The sequence below is a fragment of the Pecten maximus genome, chromosome 18 (genome assembly GCF_902652985.1).
Source record: "Pecten maximus chromosome 18, xPecMax1.1, whole genome shotgun sequence".
In the NCBI taxonomy this organism is placed as follows: Eukaryota; Metazoa; Mollusca; class Bivalvia; order Pectinida; family Pectinidae; genus Pecten; species Pecten maximus.
The window spans coordinates 5,608,035-5,633,667 of NC_047032.1; the positions used below are offsets into that span (position 1 = coordinate 5,608,035).

Genomic DNA, 25,633 nt, shown 5'->3' on the forward strand with positions numbered 1-25,633 from the left:
TAACCCCTGCCTAGCCCCTCCTACAACAATCTATTACCCCTGCCTAGTCCCTCCTACAACAATCTATAACCCCTGCCTAGTCCCTCCTACAACAATCTCTATCCCCTGCCTAGTCCCTCCTACAACAATCTATAACCCCTGCCTAGCCCCTCCTACAACAATCTCTAACCCCTGCCTAGTCCCTCCTACACCAATCTCTAACCCCTGCCTAGCCCCTCCTAAACAACAATCTATAACCCCTGCCTAGCCCCTCCTACAACAATCTATAACCCCTGCCTAGCCCCTCCTACAACAATCTATTACCCCTGCCTAGCCCCTCCTACAACAATCTCTAACCCCTGCCTAGCCCCTCCAAAACCCTTCCAAAACTGTCATTTCTTACCCTCCTCCCATCGTTCAATCAAGTCATATTCCTTATTCCTCCAGAGTAGTTGACAATCCACCCCCCCCCCCCCCCCCTACCCCCTCGGGAACAGCAGGCACACCCCCAACCCTCCCTACCCCCTCGGGAACAGCAGGCAGTCACCATCCCTGGCCAGCTGTTGTTGTACTTACATTCTGTATCAATATAGTCAATGATAAGTGGTGGATCTGTATCGACTACGTACTGAAAAACAAAACAAACCACAGTTGTTAACAAATAGATCAGAGGTCAACAACATCAATCAGTGATATTCATAAACTTATTATATCCTTTTTATCCTAGGCTCAAATACAATAACTACCAACGGTTAAAACAAGCTTCATTAAAGGTGTCTTATTTTCTCTTTTTACTTTTAATTCTGATGCAGCATTCTACTTCCTTACATATCTCTATCTAAAAACTAACAAAACTATTACTGACTTTGTCATTAATCTTCATTTGTATTGATTTTTCCATCTAAATATTTTCTATCTTTTTCAGGGGGATCCATTTGGAGATTTTTAAGCCTAAGTTCGAATTCAAATTTTTGAAATCTTTTTGACATCTTGAAGTCTTTCTGAACCCTATTACCACTGATAAAGGAATTTCCAATTCTGCTGACAGTTAATTTGGTATTTAAGTAAGTCTTGCAGGTGTATGTTTAAGTCACCAAAATTATCACTGAATGCTACAGATGTACAGCCCATGACCCTATATGGTATTTAATACTTATTGTCAATGGACAGTTTTATCATCCTCTCAAGTGTTGAAAACAAGTACAAAAGTGAAACAATCAGCTAATAAGCTGAGGTTTGTTGTACTTGTGAGACTAAATTCTAGTAGCTGCATGCTACAGATATATATATATATATATATATATCACTCACTGGAGCAGACAGATCTCTCTCCATAAGGCCTAGTCATTTCATTTTAATTCACAGCCTCCATTTTATTAAATAAATGATGCATCACATATAAAAACACATAGAAATTCCTTTTCAAACTGTTTTTTTTTATGTACACCTGCAGTCTCACTTCAATATGTCAAAGTTATGCACTAACATTTTAAGAGCTTGTTGGATATGAACAGTTTGTGAGAGCTTGTTGGATATGAACAATTTGTGAGAGCTTGTTGGATATGTACAGGCTGTGAGAGCTTGTTGGCACATGTATGGGTTGTAAGAGCTTGTTGGATATGTACAGTTTGTGAGAGCTTGTTGGATATGTAGTATGTGAGAGCTTGTTAGATATGTACAGTTTGTGAGAGCTTGTTGAATATGTACAGCTTGTGAAAGTTTGTTGGATATGTACAGTTTGTGAGAGCTTGTTGCACTTATACTAGTTATGAGAGCTTGTTGGATATGTAAAGTTTGTGAGAGCTTGTTGGCATATGTATGAGTTATGAGAGCTTGTTTGATATGTACAGCTTGTGAGAGCTTGTTGGATATGTAGTTTGTGAGAGCTTGTTAGATATGTACAGTTTGTGAGAGCTTGTTGAATATGTAGTTTGTGAGAGCTTGTTAGACATGTACAGTTTGTTGGATATGTAGTTTGTGAGAGCTTGTTGAATATGTAGTTTGTGAGAGCTTGTTAGACATGTACAGTTTGTTGGATATGTACAGTTTGTGAGAGCTTGTTAGACATGTACAGTTTGTGAGAGCTTGTTGAATATGTAGTTTGTGAGAGCTTGTTAGATATGTAGTTTGTGAGAGCTTGTTGAATATGTAGTTTGTGAGAGCTTGTTGGATATGTAGTTTGTGAGAGCTTGTTGAATATGTAGTTTGTGAGAGCTTGTTGGATATGTAGTTTGTGAGAGCTTGTTAGACATGTACAGTTTGTTGGATATGTACAGTTTGTGAGAGCTTGTTGAATATGTACAGCTTGTGAAAGTTTGTTGGATATGTACAGTTTGTGAGAGCTTGTTGCACTTATACTAGTTATGAGAGCTTGTTGGATATGTAAAGTTTGTGAGAGCTTGTTGGCATATGTATGAGTTATGAGAGCTTGTTTGATATGTACAGCTTGTGAGAGCTTGTTGGATATGTAGTTTGTGAGAGCTTGTTAGATATGTACAGTTTGTGAGAGCTTGTTGAATATGTAGTTTGTGAGAGCTTGTTAGATATGTAGTTTGTGAGAGCTTGTTGAATATGTAGTTTGTGAGAGCTTGTTGGATATGTAGTTTGTGAGAGCTTGTTGGATATGTAGTTTGTGAGAGCTTGTTGGATATGTAGTTTGTGAGAGCTTGTTAGATATGTACAGTTTGTGAGAGCTTGTTGAATATGTAGTTTGTGAGAGCTTGTTAGACATGTACAGTTTGTTGGATATGTAGGATATGTAGTTTGTGAGAGCTTGTTGAATATGTAGTTTGTGAGAGCTTGTTAGACATGTACAGTTTGTTGGATATGTAGTTTGTGAGAGCTTGTTGGATATGTATGGGTTGTGAGAGCTTGTTAGACATGTACAGTTTGTGAGAGCTTGTTGAATATGTAGTTTGTGAGAGCTTGTTGAATATGTAGTTTGTGAGAGCTTGTTGAATATGTAGTTTGTGAGAGCTTGTTAGACATGTACAGTTTGTTGGATATGTACAGTTTGTGAGAGCTTGTTGAATATGTAGTTTGTGAGAGCTTGTTAGACATGTACAGTTTGTTGGATATGTAGTTTGTGAGAGCTTGTTAGACATGTACATGATAAAAGAAAATAAGAGCTCTTTAAATACATATATATTGCCAGAGCTCATTGGATATAACCAGCTTGTGTTGACCTAATGAAAAGCACCAGTCATGACAAGAGAATGCCTTTATTTCAGGCTGTGTTTTTCCTTAAACAATATCCTCTTTATTCTTACTATGATTCCATAACTCTGATATGTATGTAGGTATCTTTGTAGCAGTATTTCTAGCAGAAATTGCAGAAAAGTAATAAAACCAAATAAAAATGTCTATAGATAGTGAATTTTTTAAAAATCTTACAAAATCATTAAATTATTTTTAATTGATGGGTCGTATACCACTCGTTAAAACAGGTGCTAGTATTAGGTCTAGTATGTTACAGATACTTACTCCATTGTCAGGTTTCTTGCTAGGCTTGCTAGTGACAGGTCCTGGAGTCGTGTTGGCCTTAGTTGTCATTGTCTTTACTGTAGTTGCTACACAGGCACAAAATATCACATTTATTTTTCCCCATTGTACAATAAGAATGTTACTCTCCGTCAACTAAGACATCAAACCACCTGTACAGAAGCCCTCAAAATACATCTGGACAATGTTAAACATGTCATCCCATTGATTTCATTTTGATTTCAAACTTTTTACCAACATTGTTGTTTTATCATTCAAATTCCATTGAAAGTGTGACAATGGCATTTTTGTGTGTGATTACCTTGTCATTGATTTGTCTTAACAATCTCCGGAATTGACGACATGATAAGGTGTTGGAAAACACAAGCTTGTTGCAGTGGTAAAGTTATAAAAAGAATCTATTCTACGCAACATCCGATTAATTGTAAACATGCAATAGTAGACCCTGATCAGATGACCTGATCACATGATCAGGTCATGTGACCTGATCACATGACATGTAGCAACGGATGAGGTGGAAACATGCAACATTAATATTGAACTGTTAACAACTACAATAACAAGGGAATTAAATGTCATGATTCGCACCAAATCAACTCATAGCGCAACAAATTGTGACAAAAATCACTTGCCATGTGCTTTTCCAAAAATAAAAGATGTGAAAGATGATGTTGAATGATGATTTCAGGCAACAGACAATAGAAGATAGTTTATATTTGTATTCCAGGTTAACTGTGTGTCTACAATGAGTAGGATTTGAACGACCCAATGCTGTAAACACAATGTTTTTTCTGTTTTCCATGCCTTAATGTCCATTGCTATCTATTCCATTTTATTGATTTAAAGAAATGAGCAAAACTAGAAACAGCAAATATTTTTGATTTGGCCTAATGACACAAAACACGGTAGCACAAACCCAACTTCAAAGGTCTGCAGTGTAAATATTGACTCAACATGATTAAGACTGTATACCCCTGCTTAGAAACTAAATTTAACGGTGGTACTCGCAACAAAAAATACATTCTTGGTATGTGTTATTTTCAAAGATTTTTTCTCTAATTTGAATCTACATTAGCAATGCATATATATATATATATGTGTGTGTTGGTGATCCGAAGATATAGATTTGAATTTCCTGTCGTAGTTGTACAGAGAGAAATATATATAATATATGAATACATTGCGATCCAGATATTCATATCATCTTATAGACGACTTCCACAATGATCATGTCAGGGTATAGGGCCGACCATCTCTGCGCCATTGAAACATTCTTTTTTGAAGAACGCCGATGTGGCGCAGCGGTATAAGCTGCGGGTATTTCTGGCTAGGCGATTGGGTGCCGTAGATCGTGAGTTCGAGGCCCGGTCAGGGCACGAGTCAAAAAGTTGTCTTCCTTCGTCATTTGTGTTTCTAAGCTATATATATATATATATATATTTAACTACCCCATGAAACTCTACATCACCCTGTGTTAGTCTACAGTACCCCGTGTAAGTCTACAGTACCCTGTGTAAGTCTACAGTACCCTGTGTAAGTTACCCTGTGTAAGTCTAAAGTCCCCTGTGTAAGTCTACAGTACCCTGTGTAAGTCTACATCACCCTGTGTAAGTCTACATCACCCCGTGTAAGTATACAGTCCCCTGTGTAAGTCTACAGTACCCTGTGTAAGTCTACATCACCCTGTGTAAGTCTACAGTACCCTGTGTAAGTCTACAGTACCCTGTGTAAGTCTACAGTACCCTGTGTAAGTCTACAGTCCCCTGTGTAAGTCTACATCACCCTGTGTAAGTCTACAGTCCCCTGTGTAAGTATACAGTCCCCTGTGTAAGTCTACATCACCCCGTGTAAGTATACAGTCCCCTGTGTAAGTCTACAGTACCCTGTGTAAGTCTACAGTCCCCTGTGTAAGTATACAGTACCCCGTGTAAGTCTACATCACCCCGTGTAAGTATACAGTCCCCTGTGTAAGTCTACAGTACCCTGTGTAAGTCTACAGTCCCCTGTGTAAGTATACATTACCCTGTGTAAGTCTACATCACCCTGTGTAAGTCTACAGTCCCCTGTGTAAGTCTACATCACCCTGTGTAAGTCTACAGTACCCTGTGTAAGTATACAGTCCCCTGTGTAAGTCTACAGTACCCTGTGTCAGTCTACAGTCCCCTGTGTAAGTATACAGTCCCCTGTGTAAGTCTACAGTACCCTGTGTCAGTCTACAGTCCCCTGTGTAAGTATACAGTACCCTGTGTAAGTCTACATCACCCCGTGTAAGTATACAGTCCCCTGTGTAAGTCTACAGTACCCTGTGTAAGTCTACATCACCCTGTGTAAGTCTATAGTACCCTGTGCAAGTCTACAGTACCCTGTGTAAGTCTACAGTACCCTGTGTAAGTCTACAGTACCCTGTGTAAGTATACAGTCCCCTGTGTAAGTCTACATCACCCTGTGTAAGTCTACAGTCCCCTGTGTAAGTCTACAGTACCCTGTGTAAGTCTACAGTCCCCTGTGTAAGTATACAGTCCCCTGTGTAAGTCTACAGTCCCCTGTGTAAGTCTACAGTACCCTGTGTTATCTTTTTGATTTTCCTCACAGACATCCTTACATTTATACACAAAATACACAAATGTGCAGGATACAAAAATAAAGATTTCCAGGGCAAATTAATATGAGACAGATCGGTGACCTTATTGATCATTAATGACAACATATGGGTCCTGAAGAAGTACCTCATATAGAAACAGTAACAAACTTACAGAAATTACTCATTTGTTATAAACTACCGTTATAGAAGTTTTAAAACTAAAACTTCACATGATACCGTGTACAAAATTTGATGACAAAGTTTGCTATGTACAAGTGCAATTTACAATACTTGTGCAATGCTACAAGAAGATAAACCAGCTAGATATTAAATGAGAAAGTAGAAGACAAAATCACCGATATATAAAACAGAGTTAGAAAATACAAACCACCTACAGTTAAACGAGAAAAGGATTTCCCTGTCATCTACCCACCACAAACAACATGACAAGGTGATTAGGAATCTATCAGACATATTAACACTACATACAAAGTACTGACATTTCCGAGTGACATTTCTGGTCTATTTCAACCATATCTATAGCCTGGCTGTGTCTCCGGATCACCAATTGGGAGTCTACACACCTACTCAAACTTCAAATGTATCAAATTCTTTTTGCCCAGTTTTTTTTTTCCTACAATTTCCGATTCCATTTTTAGGAAATTTTATATGGTCTTAATTTCCGAGGGACATTTTAATAATATTCAAATATTACCTTTTTTTGTTAACTGTTTTAAATTTTTTGCTCATGGTTCAAGAATCACTCCTAACAATACTAATTATTTTTTTATACTTCTTCGTGAAGTTTTATTTAGAAGTTGAAATGATTTTTGTTATTGACAACAAAAGACATTTGAAAATATTTTTTGGGAGTTTGCTAAGCCCAATACCAGTAAAGGAGGATATCTGTCTGAATCCTTTGAAGTAGATGAATGTATAATGGAAGGAGCTAAAGTGGGATGAATACCTTTACAATTAGGTGTTTTTGACGAGCGCACACGTGTGTTGTGACGTTCATTTCCTTTGTCATCCACACACCAACAGTCTCCCTCGAAACACTGGATGTCTTCAAACTCTCCGTCGATGGTACACCGCGGAGGGTAAGTTCCAAGCTTACCCCAGCTGTTCTTGAGGAGTAGGAATACACACTTTTTTATCGTTGAACCTGGAACAACAAACCGTTAACGCTTCATATAAAAGGGGAGACAGAATAAATCAGCTACGTCCAGACAATGAAAAACAGACAGAAACAGTTAAAAACTGTTGGTTTTCTTACTAGGTTAAAAATAAATTCAAATAAATTTGAATTCCAGTGATTATTGTAATGATCCAGTCAGTTGTTGGTGTACACCTTTATAACCCATGGTACTGATACCACACATGTTTCTGGACTTCCTTAGATGGACACAATGACAAGAAAATATTTTTCTCTTTTATTCTCTAGTTGAAAGCTTTTTTGACTCATCAGCTTGAAAGCTTGACAACGAGGGGAAAAAGCTAGGTGTGGATAAAGGAAAATGCTGAAATGTGTGGCTATATATAAACTTTTTAATGCTTCATGTATTATCCCAGACAACTACGGTAAATGTGAGACCTTGATTTAGTTATATAACATTGTCTGTTATGAGTCCTATGTTAAATGTCACCTTGTCTGCTCTACTTTTGGAATGGTACTTGGGTTGTATACGGAAGTTGAAACCTACAACTAGATGCATGGTTGTAGTATATTTTTTTCTGTTACAACTACGATAGGTAGACTGTTTTGTGGGTCTGTAAAATTCTGGATAGATAAGACTGTTTTGTGGGTCTGTAAAATTTTGGATAGGTAGACCGGTTTAATTGTTCTTTAGTTTAGTTGGTATTTTTTAACATCCTATCAACAGCTATGGTCATTTAAGGACAGCCTACTTTTGGCGAGTGTGGGTGTATTTTGGGTGTTTGTCTCCTTTTGATAGTGCAGATTAACTGACACAGAATTTATAGTGCTATCTCACTGAAGCATACTGTGGCGAGTGTGGGTGTATTGTGTGTGTTTGTCTCCTTTTGATAGTGCAGATTAACTGACACAGAATTTATAGTGCTATCTCACTGAAGCATACTACCAAAGACATCCAATAATATAAGCCACCCAGTCACCAAACTCACCAAACTGACAGTCGGGTGTCGTTGGTCCATGCATGGTTGTGCCCTCTACACGGTTACCATTTGGGAACACACACCAGCACTCATCAATGCCAGGCTCTCCCCGGCACTGTAGACGCTCGAAATCACCATCCAATGTACATCTTGGCACAAAAGATTTTGTTTCACGCGCATAATCTGGATCTTTTACAGAATTCCGCATTGTTTCACATTCTGAAAATGATCTTGTAGACTGGGGCTGTGTTGTAAATTCACCCAGAAAACCTAAAATCAAAGTGAGTGATGCATCATAATGTAGTGAAGCCAGGAAAATAAAGAAAAGTTGAAATACCTTGATTTGTATAATATGTACATGTGGTACTAACAAATATTGTAGCAAGAAATTAAAACCATCTAAAAAGCTTCTACCAAAGATCAAAGTAACCGCCAACATTTCTGTTATACATATATATGCCATATATATTCAGGAAGTGTCACTTAAATTTTATTTTTATTTTTCCCTCTTTTTTCATGGAAAGAACAAAATTACAAAAAAGATACATTATACATAACAAAAATTAATACATGATACATTACAAAAATAATGATTACCAAAAATTATGACCTTTTTCATGACTTTTTTAAAAAGAATATTTCTACAAAATGTATTGCTTTGAACTTTTTGATAAAATGTACAATTTTAAGAATAGAAAGACACTTTACAAAATCTATATTAATTAAAATAATTCCTGTATATAGATGTGCCCTTTCCTCCTACTAAGTTAAACATCACGGATACAAACTCCCTACCTTTGCCAGATCCTGATATTTCAATATCGTCGTCATCATCATCATCATCATCTGTAGATCCTTCCAGCATATCTTCATCGTCTGATTCTATCGTCCCATGTCCACTACCATTGTGTTCCAACTCTGCCCCATCCTACAACACACCAAGGTCAAACACTGGTTTACTGACAAGGTCAAACACTGGTTTACTGACAAGGTCAAACACTGGTTTACTGACAAGGTCAAACACTGGTTTACAGGCAAGGGCAAACACTGGTTTACTGACAAGGGCAAACACTGGTTTACTGACAAGGTCAAACACTGGTTTACTGACAAGGTCAAACACTGGTTTACTGACAAGGTCAAACACTGCAGCTTGGTTTACTGACAAGGTCAAACACTGGTTTACTGACAAGGTCAAACACTGGTTTACAGGCAAGGGCAAACACTGGTTTAAATTTACTGGCAAGGTCAAACACTGGTTTACTGACAAGGTCAAACACTGGTTTACTGACAAGGTCAAACACTGGTTTACTGACAAGGTCAAACACTGGTTTAAATTTACTGGCAAGGTCAAACACTGGTTTACTGACAAGGTCAAACACTGGTTTAAATTTACTGGCAAGGTCAAACACTGGTTTACTGACAAGGTCAAACACTGGTTTACAGGCAAGGTCAAACACTGGTTTACTGACAAGGTCAAACACTGGTTTACTGACAAGGGCAAACACTGGTTTACTGACATGGTCAAACACTGGTTTACTGACAAGGTCAAACACTGGTTTACTGACAAGGTCAAACACTGGTTTACTGACAAGGTCAAACACTGGTTTACTGACATGGTCAAACACTGGTTTACTGACAAGGTCAAACACTGGTTTACTGACAAGGTCAAACACTGGTTTACAGCAATTCAACAACTGGTTTACTGACAAGGCAAACATTTTAGGCAGTTAAACATGGTTTACTGAAAAAGGCAAACATGTTTACTGACAGGTCAACACTTTACTGACTGTCAAAACACTTTTACTGAACAAGTGCAACCCCTGTTTAATTATTAACTTCAAGTGCAACATCTATTACTGAATCAAACTTCAAGTGACAGTCAACTTTACTACTTCAAGGACGACAGTCATACCCGTTTACTAACGTCAACGTACAGCATCAACATGTTTAAATCTTACTGCAAGTGCAACATCTGTTACTTGACTAAGTTCAAGTGACAATCAACACTGTTTACTGACAAGTCAACACTGGTTTACTACATGGTCAACTTTATCTACACTGTCAAAGTTTACAATTACTGGCAGTCAACACTGTTATTCTACAAGTCAAACACGGTTTACTGACAATCCAACACTGTTTACTGAACCAAGGATCAACTGGTTTAAATTTATGAAGGTCAAACATGGTTACTGAAAGGTCAACACTGCTGCTTGGTCTTTAATGACAACTCAAACACTATTACGTGACAATCAACACTGTTCTTTATCTAACTCAGTGACCATCTCAACTTTATCTAACTTCAAGTGACCATCACATTACTTTAAACTAACTTCAATGGCCATCTCATTACTTTATCTAACTTCAAGTGACCATCTCATTACTTTATCTAACTTCAAGTGACCATCTCATTACTTTATCTAACTTCAAGTGACCATCTCATTACTTTATCTAACTTCAAGTGACCATCTCATTACTTTATCTAACTTCAAGTGACCATCTCATTACTTTATCTAACTTCAAGTGACTTGACTATCCCATTACTTTATCTAACTTCAAGTGACCATCTCATTACTTTATCTAACTTCAAGTGACAATCACATTACTTTATCTAACTTCAAGTGACCATCTCACTACTTTATCTAACTTCAAGTGACCATCTCATACTTATCAATCTCTTACTTTCTAATCCTCCTTACACCGCTCATCTTACCTCACCATACATCACCCCTCCACTATCTACGACCCTACACTCTACCCTACACCTCCACATCTCTCGTACTCCACTACCTCACCATCCAACTACCTTCGTGACCTCACTCAATTCAGACATCCAACTTCTACCGACATCCACTATTACCAACTCCACTTCCCGACATCACCTTTATCAGAACCACCCTATCCAAACTACATCTCTCATGAATCAATTAACGCGTACTTCACTTCTACACCCCGACATCTCTCCAACTCAATCTACCCGGACCCTCACTCTCTACCTGACACCTACATCTCTACCACACCTACTTCTACTGAACCTACATCTTACCGACCTCCACTTCTACCAACCTCCACTTACTAACTCAACTACCTACCTCCACACTTCTACCGACACTCCACTCTCTCTACCCACAACCTCCACACTCTCTACCGACACTCCACTTTCTACTTCGTACACCTCCACACTTCTACCCTGACACACTCCACATCTCTACCCTGACACCTCCAACTTCTAACCCGACACCTCCCACTTCTACTTAACACCATCCAATACTCTCTAACACCTCACACTATCTCTACCAGACACTCACACTTCATCACCCAGACACCTCACACTCTCTACCCGACCTCCAATATCTAACCTGACCTCCAACTTCTCACCGACACCTCATCTACCTCGGACACCTCCACACTCTCTAACCACGACACCTCCACTTCTACCCAGGACCTCCACTTCTACCAGCACTCCACTCTACCCGACACCTCCACACTCTCTACCGACACCTCCACACTTCTACCCTGACACCTCCACATTTCTACCAGGACACCTCACTCTCTACCCGACACCCTACCTATCTACCCACACCTCCACACTCTCTAACCTGACACCTCCACACTCTCACCCTGACACCTCCACATTCTACCCGACATCCACACTTCTACCCTGACACCTCCACACTCTCTATCCCGACACCTCCACACTCTCTACCCCGACACCTCCACACTCTCTACCCCGACACCTCCACACTCTCTACCCCGACACCTCCACACTCTCTACCCGACACCTCCACACTCTCTACCCCGGACACCTCCACACTCTCTACCCCGACACCTCCACACTCTCTACCCCGACACCTCCACACTATCTACCCCGACACCTCCACACTCTCTACCCCTGACACCTCCACACTCTCTACCCAGACACCTCCACCACCTCTCTACCCCGACACCTCCACACTCTTCTACCCCTGACACCTCCACACTCTCTACCCGGACACCTCCACACTCTCTACCCAGACAACCTCCACACTATCTACCCCGGACACCTCCCACACTCTCTACCCGACACCTCCACACTCTCTACCCCGGACACCTCCACACTCTCTACCCCGACACCTCACACTCTCTATACCCTGACACCTCCACACTCTCTACCCGGACACCCTCCACACTCTCTACCCCGGACACCTCCACCTCTCTACCAACACTCCACTCTCTACCCGACACCTCCACACTCTCTACCTACTACTTCTACCGAACCCCACTCTCTCTACCCTCCAACTCTACCAGACACCTCCACACTTCTACCCAGACACCTCCACACATACCTCACCTTCTACCGACACCTCCACACTACTCTACCCCACTACACCTCCACACTATCTACCCTGACACCTCCACACTCTCTACCCGACACCTCCACACTCTCTACCCAGACACCTCCACACTCTCTACCCAGACACCTCCACACTCTCTACCCCGACACCTCCACACTCTCTACCCCGACACCTCCACACTCTCTACCCCGACACCTCCACACTCTCTACCCGACACCTCCACACTATCTACCCCCCTCACACCTCTCTACACACTCTCTACCAACCCTCTACACTCTCTAGACCACGACACCTCCACATTCTACCCGACACCTCCACACTCTCTACCCGACACCTCCACACTCTCTACCGCACCTCACACTCTACCCCTGACACCTCCACACTATCTACCCCGACACCTCCACTCTCTCTATCCTGACACCTCCACACTCTCTACCCCGACACCTCCACACTATCTACCCAGACACCTCCACACTCTCTACCCAGACACCTCTACACTCTCTACCCCGACACCTCCACACTCTCTACCCAGACACCTCCACACTATCTACCCTGACACCTCCACACTCTCTACCCAGACACCTCCACACTATCTACCCTGACACCTCCACACTCTCTACCCGGACACCTCCACATTCTCTACCCAGACACCTCCACACTCTCTACCCGGACACCTCCACACTCTCTACCCCGGACACCTCCACACTCTCTACCCTGACACCTCCACACTCTCTACCCAGACACCTCCACACTATCTACCCTGACACCTCCACACTCTCTACCCGGACACCTCCACATTCTCTACCCAGACACCTCCACACTCTCTACCCCGACACCTCCACACTATCTACCCAGACACCTCCACACTCTCTACCCAGACACCTCCACACTCTACCCAACTCAACTCTACCCGACACCTCTCCACTCCATCTCTACCTCCGACACCTCCACACTCTCTACCGACACCCCACACTCTCACCCACGACACCCTCCACACTCTCCCTACCCCAGACACCTCCACACTCTCTACCCCCAGACACCTCCACACTATCTACCCACCCCTACCCACCTCCACACTCTCTACCCCGACACCTCCACACTATCTCTACCCGACACCTCCACACTCTCTACCCGACACCCTCCACACTTCACTCCCACGACACCTCCACACTCTCTACCCCGACACCTCCACACTCTCTACCCGACACTCACACTCCCAACCTACACTCTACCCCGACACCCTCCACCACTCTCTACCCACACCTCCACACTATCTACCCCGACCCCACTCCTACCCCCTCACATCTACCACCTACACCTCCGACACCTCCCACCCCACTTCTCTACCCAGACACCTCCACACCATCTACCCCGACACCTCCACACTCATCTACCCAGACACCCTCCACACTCTCTACCCTGACACCTCCACATCTCTACCCAGACACCCTCCACACTCTCTACCCAGACACCTCCACACTATCTACCCCGACACCTCCACACTCTCTACCCGGACACCTCCACACTCTCTACCCAGACACCTCCACACTCTCTACCCAGACACTCCACACTCTCTACCCAGACACCTCCACACTCTCTACCCAGACACCTCCACACTCTCTACCAGACACCTCCACACTATCTACCCAGACACCTCCACACTCTCTACCCTGACACCTCCACATTCTCTACCCAGACACCTCCACACTCTCTATCCCCTGACACCTCCACACTTTCTACATTGACACTTCCACACCTCTCTACCCCGACACCTCCACACTCTCTACCCGGACACCTCCACACTCTCTACCCCGACACCTCCACACTATCTACCCCGACACCTCCACACTCTCTACCCCGACACCTCCACACTATCTACCCCGACACCTCCACACTCTCTACCCGGACACCTCCACACTATCTACCCCGACACCTCCACACTATCTACCCCGACACCTCCACACTCTCTACCCAGACACCTCCACACTATCTACCCTGACACCTCCACACTCTCTACCCAGACACCTCCACACTATCTACCCAGACACCTCCACACTATCTACCCCGACACCTACACACTCTCTACCCCGACACCTCCACACTCTCTACCCGGACACCTCCATGCTTTTTATCCTGACACCTCCACACTCTCTACCAGACACCTCCACACTCTCTACCCAGACACCTCCACACTCTCTACCCTGACACCTCCACACTCTCTACCCAGACACCTCCACACTCTCTACCCAGACACCTCCACACTATCTACCCCGACACCTCCACACTCTCTACCCGGACACCTCCACACTCTCTACCCAGACACCTCCACACTCTCTACCCAGACACCTCCACACTCTCTACCCAGACACCTCCACACTCTCTACCCAGACACCTCCACACTATCTACCCAGACACCTCCACACTCTCTACCCTGACACCTCCACATTCTCTACCCAGACACCTCCACACTCTCTATCCTGACACCTCCACACTTTCTACATTGACACTTCCACACTCTCTACCCCGACACCTCCACACTCTCTACCCGGACACCTCCACACTCTCTACCCCGACACCTCCACACTATCTACCCCGACACCTCCACACTCTCTACCCCGACACCTCCACACTATCTACCCCGACACCTCCACACTCTCTACCCAGACACCTCCACACTCTCTACCCAGACACCTCCACACTCTCTACCCCGACACCTCCACATTCTCTACTCGGACACCTCCACACTATCTACCCCGACACCTCCACATTCTCTACTCGGACACCTCCACATTCTCTACCCCGACACCTCCACATTCTCTACTCGGACACCTCCACACTCTCTACCCGGACGCCTCCACATTCTCTACTCGGACACCTCCACACTCTCTACCCGGACACCTCCACACTCTCTACCCGGACACCTCCACACTCTCTACCCCGACACCTCCACACTATCTACCCCGACACCTCCACATTCTCTACTCGGACACCTCCACACCTTCTTGTATCCGAAGTCACCAGTAAGTATTTAACAAATTATATAACGAGTCTGACACAAGCAAAGGCAATAGTCCTACCAGAAAACTTCGCGTATTACGCCATGCTGATAAAACAGGGATTTTGAACACCTCCCCACAATTCTGATGTAAACGAAGTGAATTCTACCAAAATCATTACCTCATGTTCATATGTCAACAGGTTTGTTTGTTGTTATATCATTAATTCAACTTCTAAATTATGCAATGTATTTTTGTCAAGTTTCATTAAGCTACTGAAACTTTATCTGTACAGATAAGAACATTAGTATAATGACAGACTTCGTGTACAGTCCTACAACACAAATCAACATCACTATATATAACAGTTAGTTTGGTATCACTATTTACATAAATATTTTTTGAATTTCATGTAAATGATGGTCTTTTATTGTTTCTGACAAATCTTGCTACAAGAAAATTGATTTAAGTAACTGGCTGATTGCATGACAGGTGTCTATCAGTATAAAACCAGCTTCCTCCTCAAAACACACATCAATATATAGCTGTGTTAATCAAGACAGAGCCTCTTTTTCAACCTAATACCAGCACAAGAGATCAATGGTTTTTTTTTTACATTTACACATTCTTGAATTACATGATGTGGATAGATTATCTTGCCATGGGTTTCTATATAAAATACTTTATTTTTCTGTTTTGTTTTGCAACTCCTTTCACACCTAAATACATATTCTAAATGAAAGCTATCAAGTAACATTCGTTGGAGAGGCTGGGATACATCCTTGCTATCTTGCCCCAGGAGATGGGACATCAGAATAAAAGAACTCCACCCAGACAGGCCTGCATGCTATCTGGTTACACACTTTGCATATGGTTAATGTAAGTAAAACATCACAAAACGAAGAAAGCAAATTCTATTTTTTTACCAAAATTTGTCAAATTTTTAAGTTTGACAGTACCAGGTATATTAGAAAATGAGATTTTGGAAGAATAGTTACACCACAAGATTTTTGTGTAGCGTTGCTATGAAAATGACAGCTAGCAGCTAATAAGATTTGAGGGATAATTATATAAGGTCATCATGATCAGCCAATCAGATTTAAGGGAGAGTCATCAACCAATTAGATTTGGGGGATAGTCATCAACCAATTAGATTTGGGGGATAGTCATCAACCAATTAGATTTGAGGATAAGTCATCTTCCAGTTAGATTTGAGGATAAGTCATCTTCCAGTTAGATTTGAGTGTCTTCTATCAATTACTCTTGAGAAAAGGGCATCACATAGCAGATATATGATTAGTTATATCCAATTACATCTGTGATAGGGCCGTCCACCAATTAGACACTAGATATGTCCTGCAATCAAATACGTTTTGAGGAAGAACTATCAATTTAAGACAGGATCATCCATGCCACCAATAAGATTTATAAGAAGCTTAGACCAATATTCATCAACCAATCAGATTTGAGTTGGTTCGTCAGCTTTGTAACTCTTCAAAACTCAGGAGGATCCTTATACAAATGAACAAAGTCATCATTGTACTGGGTAGTGTTGTCAATACCTGGTAATGGACAAGTCATCATTGTACTGGGTAGCGTTGTCAATACCTGATAATGGACAAGTCATCATTGTACTGGGTAGTGTTGTCAATACCTGATAATGGACAAGTCACCATTGTACTGGGTAGTGTTGTCAATACCTGATAATGGACAAGTCACCATTGTACTGGGTAGTGTTGTCAATACCTGGTAATGGACAAGTCACCATTGTACTGGGTAGTGTTGTCAATACCTGGTAATGGACAAGTCATCATTGTACTGGGTAGTGTTGTCAATACCTGGTAATGGACAAGTCATCATTGTACTGGGTAGTGTTGTCAATACCTGGTAATGGACAAGTCATCATTGTACTAGGTAGTGTTGTCAATACCTGGTAATGGACAAGTCATCATTGTACTGGGTAGTGTTGTCAATACCTGGTAACTTCAGAACTCGTCCAAGGTCTAACAAAGATCAACACACTTCAATGCTCATCTACAAGAATTATTGGTCTGGCACAATAAACATGGCCTAACTAAATCAACAGTAAACATTTATGGTTGGGAGAGAAAAATCAATAGACATTCACAGAATCCTATTACCTATAATGTAAGTAATAGTTAACAACTTACATGGACCCTGTGTTAACTCGCAATTAAAGCCTGGTAATCCAGGATCCTCTCAGCAACACTCAACACTGATAAAACAGCGTGTACTAGTACTACAGTCAATAGTTTTTTTGTTCTACTGTATTTAGCTCTAATATTAGTCCTAATATCTCGTTTCTTTCTTATGATTCGACAATTAAGGCGCCAAGATTAGTGACATTCCACCGTATTCTTTATGCCAAAATAACTTTTGCCATTGGTGAAAAATGTGTTCTTTCCTAATAATATCTAACATTTACACATATAATTCTAACTAAAACATTTATTAACCTATCATATTTTGCCTGGAAATAAGGTGCAATCATTTCAAAATTTACTATCTATGTCAGTGAAATGTCCATTAATTTAAAAAAAAAAAACACTTTTTTATCATAACTTACACTTCATCTTTGTTATATTGTTAAATCTTTTTTAATCATAACTTACACTTTATCGATGTTATTTTGTTAAAACTAACTTACAGGCACTGAGCCTAAAAGTCAAGGATAACATTGATCATTTCCAGGCTGGCTATTCTTATTTTTTCTGGTTCACCTCTGCACAATAGCAACGTAACAATATTAAGGTACTAAAGTTACTGATACTGGCTGTGGAAGCTGCCGATATACCCCACACAAATTATTTTAGCTTGGGAATTAAAATCATGCTCAATACATATCAACTGCAGAATTCAGTATCCAGCATGTAGGCTGGTGTATATATATATAGGGACGAATCGTCTTTGAACTCTTCGGAATACTTTCACGTGCGGGGGAATTCAAAATATCTCTGCCGTTGGTCGCATAGCGTTCTAGTGTTTGAACATGATGCAGTCACGCTAGTATCCGCCTTCGGCCCACGTTTGCCGAAGGGTTCATTGTGGTTTCTCCAGTTACTAAAACATTCTTATTGTATTTTATTGTATTTCCAGTACTTCTTATATATATTATGTGATTGTATTTGTGATTTTTTGTGTTTTGATAAAGGGGCGGATTGCCTCGAAAATTTAACAAACCTTATTGTTTACACTGTTTGAATTACTTCTTTGCCCCATATATATATATATAGATATATATAGGAAGTGGGAAATCCTCCTCTCAGAGAAGACCAGTTATCTTCTTTATTTCATTTTCTTTTTGATTTGGGCCGATATATGGGTGCATGGATGACATGTGTAGAATATAAGGACATGTTACCATATATTGGGCAGATATGGTATGTGTTATGAAGATATGCATTTTACAGTTAGCTTACCATATATGCAAAATTCTCCATATCACAAGACATTTGTGGAGATATATGTTACTCAAAGATATATGATTGGATGATCATGCTACAATATCAAACTTTTTTATATTTCAATAAAATAAAAGTTGATCAAATTCTATAAAGAAATATGTATACTGACAAAATTAGATTAATCAGTTACAGCCTTTGATTATTCTTCTTTGGCATTGTATACGTAACAAGCAGGAAAGTAATAAATAACTATAACATATATGGTATAATACAACGATCTATATTATATATAGGAGCATCGCCTTGTCAATTTCTGCATACCGGTGGTAATCTGACCTGGAAACCTACCACAAACCCTATAATAGTTTCATGTTGTGTGTTTCGTTGACATATTTTAGCCTTTCAGACCAGGTTTGTTGAAATCCGGCCCTTTGATCCAGTATACATCAAAAGTATGTAATACACACCTGTAAAGGTAATCAGTTGCCATGGTTTCTAACAGTTACAAGTTATGTTGCCTCACTGATGTGCATGGCCCAAAACAGTTAGCTTGAAAGTCTTAATCACATTCTATTAAATCAAGAATTTATTTTGTAAAGTTGGCCATGCTTTAAGCATTAACTTGGCCCAGATGTCTTTTTAACTTAAAGGAAAACTTAACCAGATGCTTTAACATTGAAGATTGCAGCCTTAATTGTGAGAGTATAAAGGCAGCTTCCATCAGAGCTCATGAAAACACTGACAATAGTTGCATGTTTTTTTGTTTTTTTTTAATTAAGCCAAAAATTTCCTGATCAACAACAAACCAAATTATGTAGACAAACATATCCCTTTAATGCAAGTTACATCCACATTGCCTGTTTGGATTTCCTGGCTTAAAACCCATATTCAAAGCATAAAATATCAGCGTTATCTTACACAAAGCAAGCAAACTTAACAGTTCTGATCAATTTGAACACAGAAAGCTTTGCCTGTATCAGACCAATCTCTCTCATTGTAGAACCTGACACATCTATATAAGTACATTGTATCTATGTCCCATGATATCACACAAGATTAAAATCTAAATCCCGGACTATTCTGCTCAAGTTTCACACAACAATGCCTAACATGATGAATGTTTAATAAAAGCTTGAAAGTATTTTAGCTGAACTGAAACCTTGCATCACAAGCCTACATTTTCATTGGTGGCAATTTGCCAAGTAAATTGACACAAACTAGCTTGGTAACAAACATTTATCCGACCTTTGCTCACATGGCTGAGCGTCAACTACTGCAGACTTTTCTCCCATTTCATTTAACCTTAAAAACAAGCCATGGAGCACTATTCCATGGCTGTCAATGTGTGCCTCTACTGTATGTAGTTAACACATTTTTATTATATTACAGACGGCCTGGACATCTGCGTATCCGATGTTCTTTTCGAAATGAAGAGTTGATAATTGTTTATGACGTAGTCTGAGGTTGATTAATTTATGTCTACATGCATATACTGATTTGTTACTGTATGAACTCACATGCACATTTTTAATAAACTCATTTATCACTATTTACGATAGAGACTTGCAAGACTCCATATTTTAATTTTTTCCCAAATACACTTCTTTCATGTTTGGTTTTATTACTAATTATGTGTATATATAAAGACCTTTCTTTATCTGTGCACCTTCCCTCCCTTTGGGCAAACACATCGTAATGGCAGCCTGATCTCTCTCACACCTTTTACTCTTTCACCTTGATGCGACTGTCTTTTTATGATCCTCTGTTGAACACCATCTTGGTCTGTGTCATTACAAATTCCAGACACTGTAAAAATGTCCTGATCAGAATTAAGTTTTAGCAACCCATTAGAACTAGTGTTTAAATATATTGACCAACATGATCACCTCTTCACTGCCCCAAGTAGGGCATTCATACCAGTATACTAACAGGTATACCTGCCCCTCTTTGTCATTTTAAGACATTTTTAAGAAATATCATTTACCTTTATAAAACTAGTACTAACCCAGACAAGTCCCTCGTTAACCAACCCTCCACAAGGACCTTTATAAGAACTAGTATTAACCCAGACAAGTCGAGCACGTTAACCAACCCTCCACAAGGACCTTTATAAGAACTAGTATTAACCCATACAAGTCCACCTCGTTAACCAACCCTCCACAAGGACCTTATAAGAACTAGTATTAACCCAGACAAGTCGAGCACGTTAACCAACCCTCCACAAGGACCTTTATAAGAACTAGTATTAACCCATACAAGTCAAGCATGTTAACCAACCCTCCACAAGGACCTTTATAAGAACTAGTATTAACCCATACAAGTCCACCTCGTTAACCAACCCTCCACAAGGACCTTATAAGAACTAGTATTAACCCAGACAAGTCGAGCACGTTAACCAACCCTCCACAAGGACCTTTATAAGAACTAGTATTAACCCATACAAGTCCACCTCGTTAACCAACCCTCCACAAGGACCTTTATAAGAACTGGTACTAACCCATACAAGTCCACCTCGTTAACCAACCTTCCACAAGGACCTTATAAGAACTGGTACTAACCCATACAAGTCCACCTCGTTAACCAACCCTCCACAAGGACCTTTATAAGAACTGGTATTAACCCAGACAAGTCCCTCGTTAACTGACCCTCCGAGAGGACCTTTATAAGAACTGGTATTAACCCAGACAAGTCCACCTCGTTAACCAACCCTCCACAAGGACCATATAAGAACTGGTACTAACCCAGACAAGTCCCTCGTTAACTGACCCTCCGAGAGGACCTTTATAAGAACTGGTACTAACCCATAAAAGTCCCTCGTTAACTGACCCTCCGAGAGGACCTTTATAAGAACTGGTACTAACCCAGACAAGTCCCTCGTTAACTGACCCTCCGAGAGGACCTTATAAGAACTGGTACTAACCCAGACAAGTCGAGCTGATGTTAACCAACCCTCCGCAAGGACCATATAAGAACTGGTACTAACCCAGACAAGTCCCTCGTTAACTGACCCTCCGCGAGGACCTTATAAGAACTGGTACTAACCCATACAAGTCCCTCGTTAACTGACCCTCCGCGAGGACCTTATAAGAACTGGTACTAACCCAGACAAGTCCCTCGTTAACTGACCCTCCGCGAGGACCTTATAAGAACTGGTACTAACCCATACAAGTCCCTCGTTAACTGACCCTCCGCGAGGACCTTTATAAGAACTGGTACTAACCCAGACAAGTCCCTCGCTAACTGACCCTCCGCAAGGACCTTATAAGAACTGGTACTAACCCATACAAGTCCCTCGTTAATTGACCCTCCGCGAGAACCTTTATAAGAACTGGTACTAACCCAGACAAGTCCCTCGTTAACTGACCCTCCGCCAGGACCTTGGTACTAACCCATACAAGTCCACCTCGTTAACTGACCCTCCGCCAGGACCTTGGTACTAACCCATACAAGTCCCTCGTTAACTGACCCTCCGCGAGGACCTTTATAAGAACTGGTACTAACCCATACAAGTCCCTCGTTAACTGACCCTCCGCCAGGACCTTGGTACTAACCCATACAATTCCACCTCGTTAACTGACCCTCCGCGAGGACCTTATAAGAACTGGTACTAACCCATACAAGTCCCTCGTTAACTGACCCTCCGCGAGGACCTTTATAAGAACTGGTACTAACCCAGACAAGTCCCTCGCTAACTGACCCTCCGCAAGGACCTTATAAGAACTGGTACTAACCCATACAAGTCCCTCGTTAATTGACCCTCCGCGAGAACCTTTATAAGAACTGGTACTAACCCAGACAAGTCCCTCGTTAACTGACCCTCCGCCAGGACCTTGGTACTAACCCATACAAGTCCACCTCGTTAACTGACCCTCCGCCAGGACCTTGGTACTAACCCATACAAGTCCCTCGTTAACTGACCCTCCGCGAGGACCTTTATAAGAACTGGTACTAACCCATACAAGTCCCTCGTTAACTGACCCTCCGCCAGGACCTTGGTACTAACCCATACAATTCCACCTCGTTAACTGACCCTCCGCGAGGACCTTGGTACTAACCCAGTCCCTCCATAGTATAATGATAAAGTACCTGTACAGACATTAAACAGTACTGCTTCCTGCTAGTAAAACTATTCTGTATTGTAACTTGACATTTATAGTCCAGTTTTACAATCATGGTCACGCACTCTCGACCTTCTCACCTTTCAGATAATGTACAGTGCTAGGAAACAACCTATATATGTGGCGAAATCATGGAGAGTTCTCATAAAATATCACAAATGGCATGGGTAGAGCTGCAGTTTCCGCTGCGTTAATTAGGTTTATTATTTTTGTATGGTTCTGAAGGAACTTCGGAAACTTTCCACTGGGAAGTTATGGTTTTAAAACTATCTACCACCAGGGGTGCAGGTAGGGATGTTATTTTGGTTAAATATGGGTCTGAACAAACTTTTAATTTACAACACTGTAACTACAAATCTTAAGATTCAAAGGGATTAACTTCTCTACAGGAAATTCATAAAGAATTCAAATGAAGGAGTGAAATTGGGATTCCTTTTTCATGTATCTTGAGGATAGGAGCATGCTCTGAGTAGAGAAAAGGGAAAAAGGATTTAGGGGCCATAGTGATATCAATTTACTATTAGGGGGTACTAATCATTTAGGTTAGGTATAGACCCCGATTTTACACTGAAAGCTTCTACAATTTCTTAGGGACTGGTTTAAAAGTCTGATATTCCCATAATCCATGCTGCTACATTGTGCTCTTTGCAGCTGCATCTATTTTGTTTGGATGTAAAATGGAAAATATGAAATAGAAATGACTTAATTCATTTAAAGTTACGATCTATAATAACAACAGACCTAAAATTAATGTGTATTGATTCAATATATCACACAGAACAGTTTTTTGCTTGGCAATGTGTGCAAATTTAACACCGATATGCTTATAGATCTGAACTGACAGCAAACCTTTACTAAATTCTTTTACTTAGAATACATAAAGATTTATAGGGTAACTGGGAAACAGAGGCTGACGAGGGTTGGGAACAGAAAGCAATGTTATTTAAACTATTGCTGACGAGGGTCGGGAACAGAAAGCAATGTTATTTAAACTTTTGCTGACGAGGGTCGGGAACAGAAAGCAATGTTATTTAAACTATTGGTGACGAGGGTTGGGAACAGAAAGCAATGTTATTTAAACTATTGGTGACGAGGGTTGGGAACAGAAAGCAATGTTATTTAAACTATTGGTGACGAGGGTTGGGAACAGAAAGCAATGTTATTTAAACTTTTGGTGACGAGGGTCGGGAACAGAAAGCAATGTTATTTAAACTATTGGTGACGAGGGTTGGGAACAGAAAGCAATGTTATTTAAACTATTGGTGACGAGGGTCAGGAACAGAAAGCAATGTTATTTAAACTATTGCTGACGAGGGTTGGGAACAGAAAGCAATGTTATTTAAACTTTTGCTGACGAGGGTCGGAAACAGAAAGCAATGTTATTTAAACTATTGCTGACGAGGGTTGGGAACAGAAAGCAATGTTATTTAAACTATTGCTGACGAGGGTTGGGAACAGAAAGCAATGTTATTTAAACTTTTGCTGACGAGGGTTGGGAACAGAAAGCAATGTTATTTAAACTTTTGCTGACGAGGGTTGGGAACAGAAAGCAATGTTATTTAAACTTTTGCGGACGAGGGTCGGGAACAGAAAGCAATGTTATTTAAACAATTGCTGACGAGGGTCAGGAACAGAAAGCAATGTTATTTAAACTTTTGCTGACGAGGGTCGGGAACAGAAAGCAATGTTATTTAAACTATTGCTGACGAGGGTCGGGAACAGAAAGCAATGTTATTTAAACTTTTGCTGACGAGGGTTGGGAACAGAAAGCAATGTTATTTAAACTTTTGCTGACGAGGGTTGGGAACAGAAAGCAATGTTATTTAAACTTTTGCTGACGAGGGTTGGGAACAGAAAGCAATGTTATTTAAACTATGTTACAGAGTCTTTATAGTAAAATGTGGAAGCACCTCTACAACCAATTACTGCGATTCCCTGGAGTTTATCCAAAGCTTGTGTTGTTATATAATACCTGGTTCCTAGGCTTACTCTAAACCTCCCAGTTAAATGTGAACATCTGACGCTCCAATCTCACATGTTCTACAGATCTGTATTCCTGTTAACTACATTCGACATCCTCTAGCTTCCTATTTATTGAAATGTTGTGTAATAGTGTCCATGTTTGAAATATCCAGGAAAGACATACAGGACAAGATCAGTATGACAAGGTGTAGATCGTATTTATCAGACTTGACTTGTTATCATCTTACACAGACCCAAGATCAAAGTGCCGAGATGATTGTAAGCATTAAACACTGGATAAAAGTAGAAAAAATATCAGGGTGGAGCACTAGTTTGGATAGAGAGAATAAGGTCAGTCAATGAAATGTTGGAGACAGGAAATGGTTGGAGAGTGAATAAGATCTCCACAGAAAGAGAACATGATCAGATAGTAAATATAATGGTCAAACAGTATATATGGTCAGATAGTATATATGGTCAGACAGTATACCGTATTTGACCTAATAAGGGCGCAGGGCGCGGGTAATTGACAGTGGGGGCGCCCTTATTAAGATTAGTTATTCTGAAGTTTTATGAAACAGACTATACCTTATAGCAGAATACC

General features: G+C 41.0%; 1 protein-coding gene across 3 annotated transcripts in view; it reads right to left on the minus strand.

The window, feature by feature from the left end:
• Positions 1–25,633, minus strand: part of LOC117316581 — an 89,006-nt gene that overhangs the window by 9,415 nt on the left and 53,958 nt on the right. For 2 of the 3 annotated variants that reach the window (XM_033871242.1, XM_033871241.1), the window contains 5 exons: positions 8,993–9,125; positions 8,207–8,467; positions 7,029–7,226; positions 3,463–3,548; positions 556–607 (listed from right to left, as the gene is read on the minus strand). In XM_033871242.1, the coding sequence (XP_033727133.1) occupies positions 556–607; positions 3,463–3,548; positions 7,029–7,226; positions 8,207–8,467; positions 8,993–9,125 (730 nt within the window). The remainder of the gene's footprint in view (positions 1–555; positions 608–3,462; positions 3,549–7,028; positions 7,227–8,206; positions 8,468–8,992; positions 9,126–25,633) is intronic. The other variant, XM_033871243.1, reaches the window with a different exon arrangement.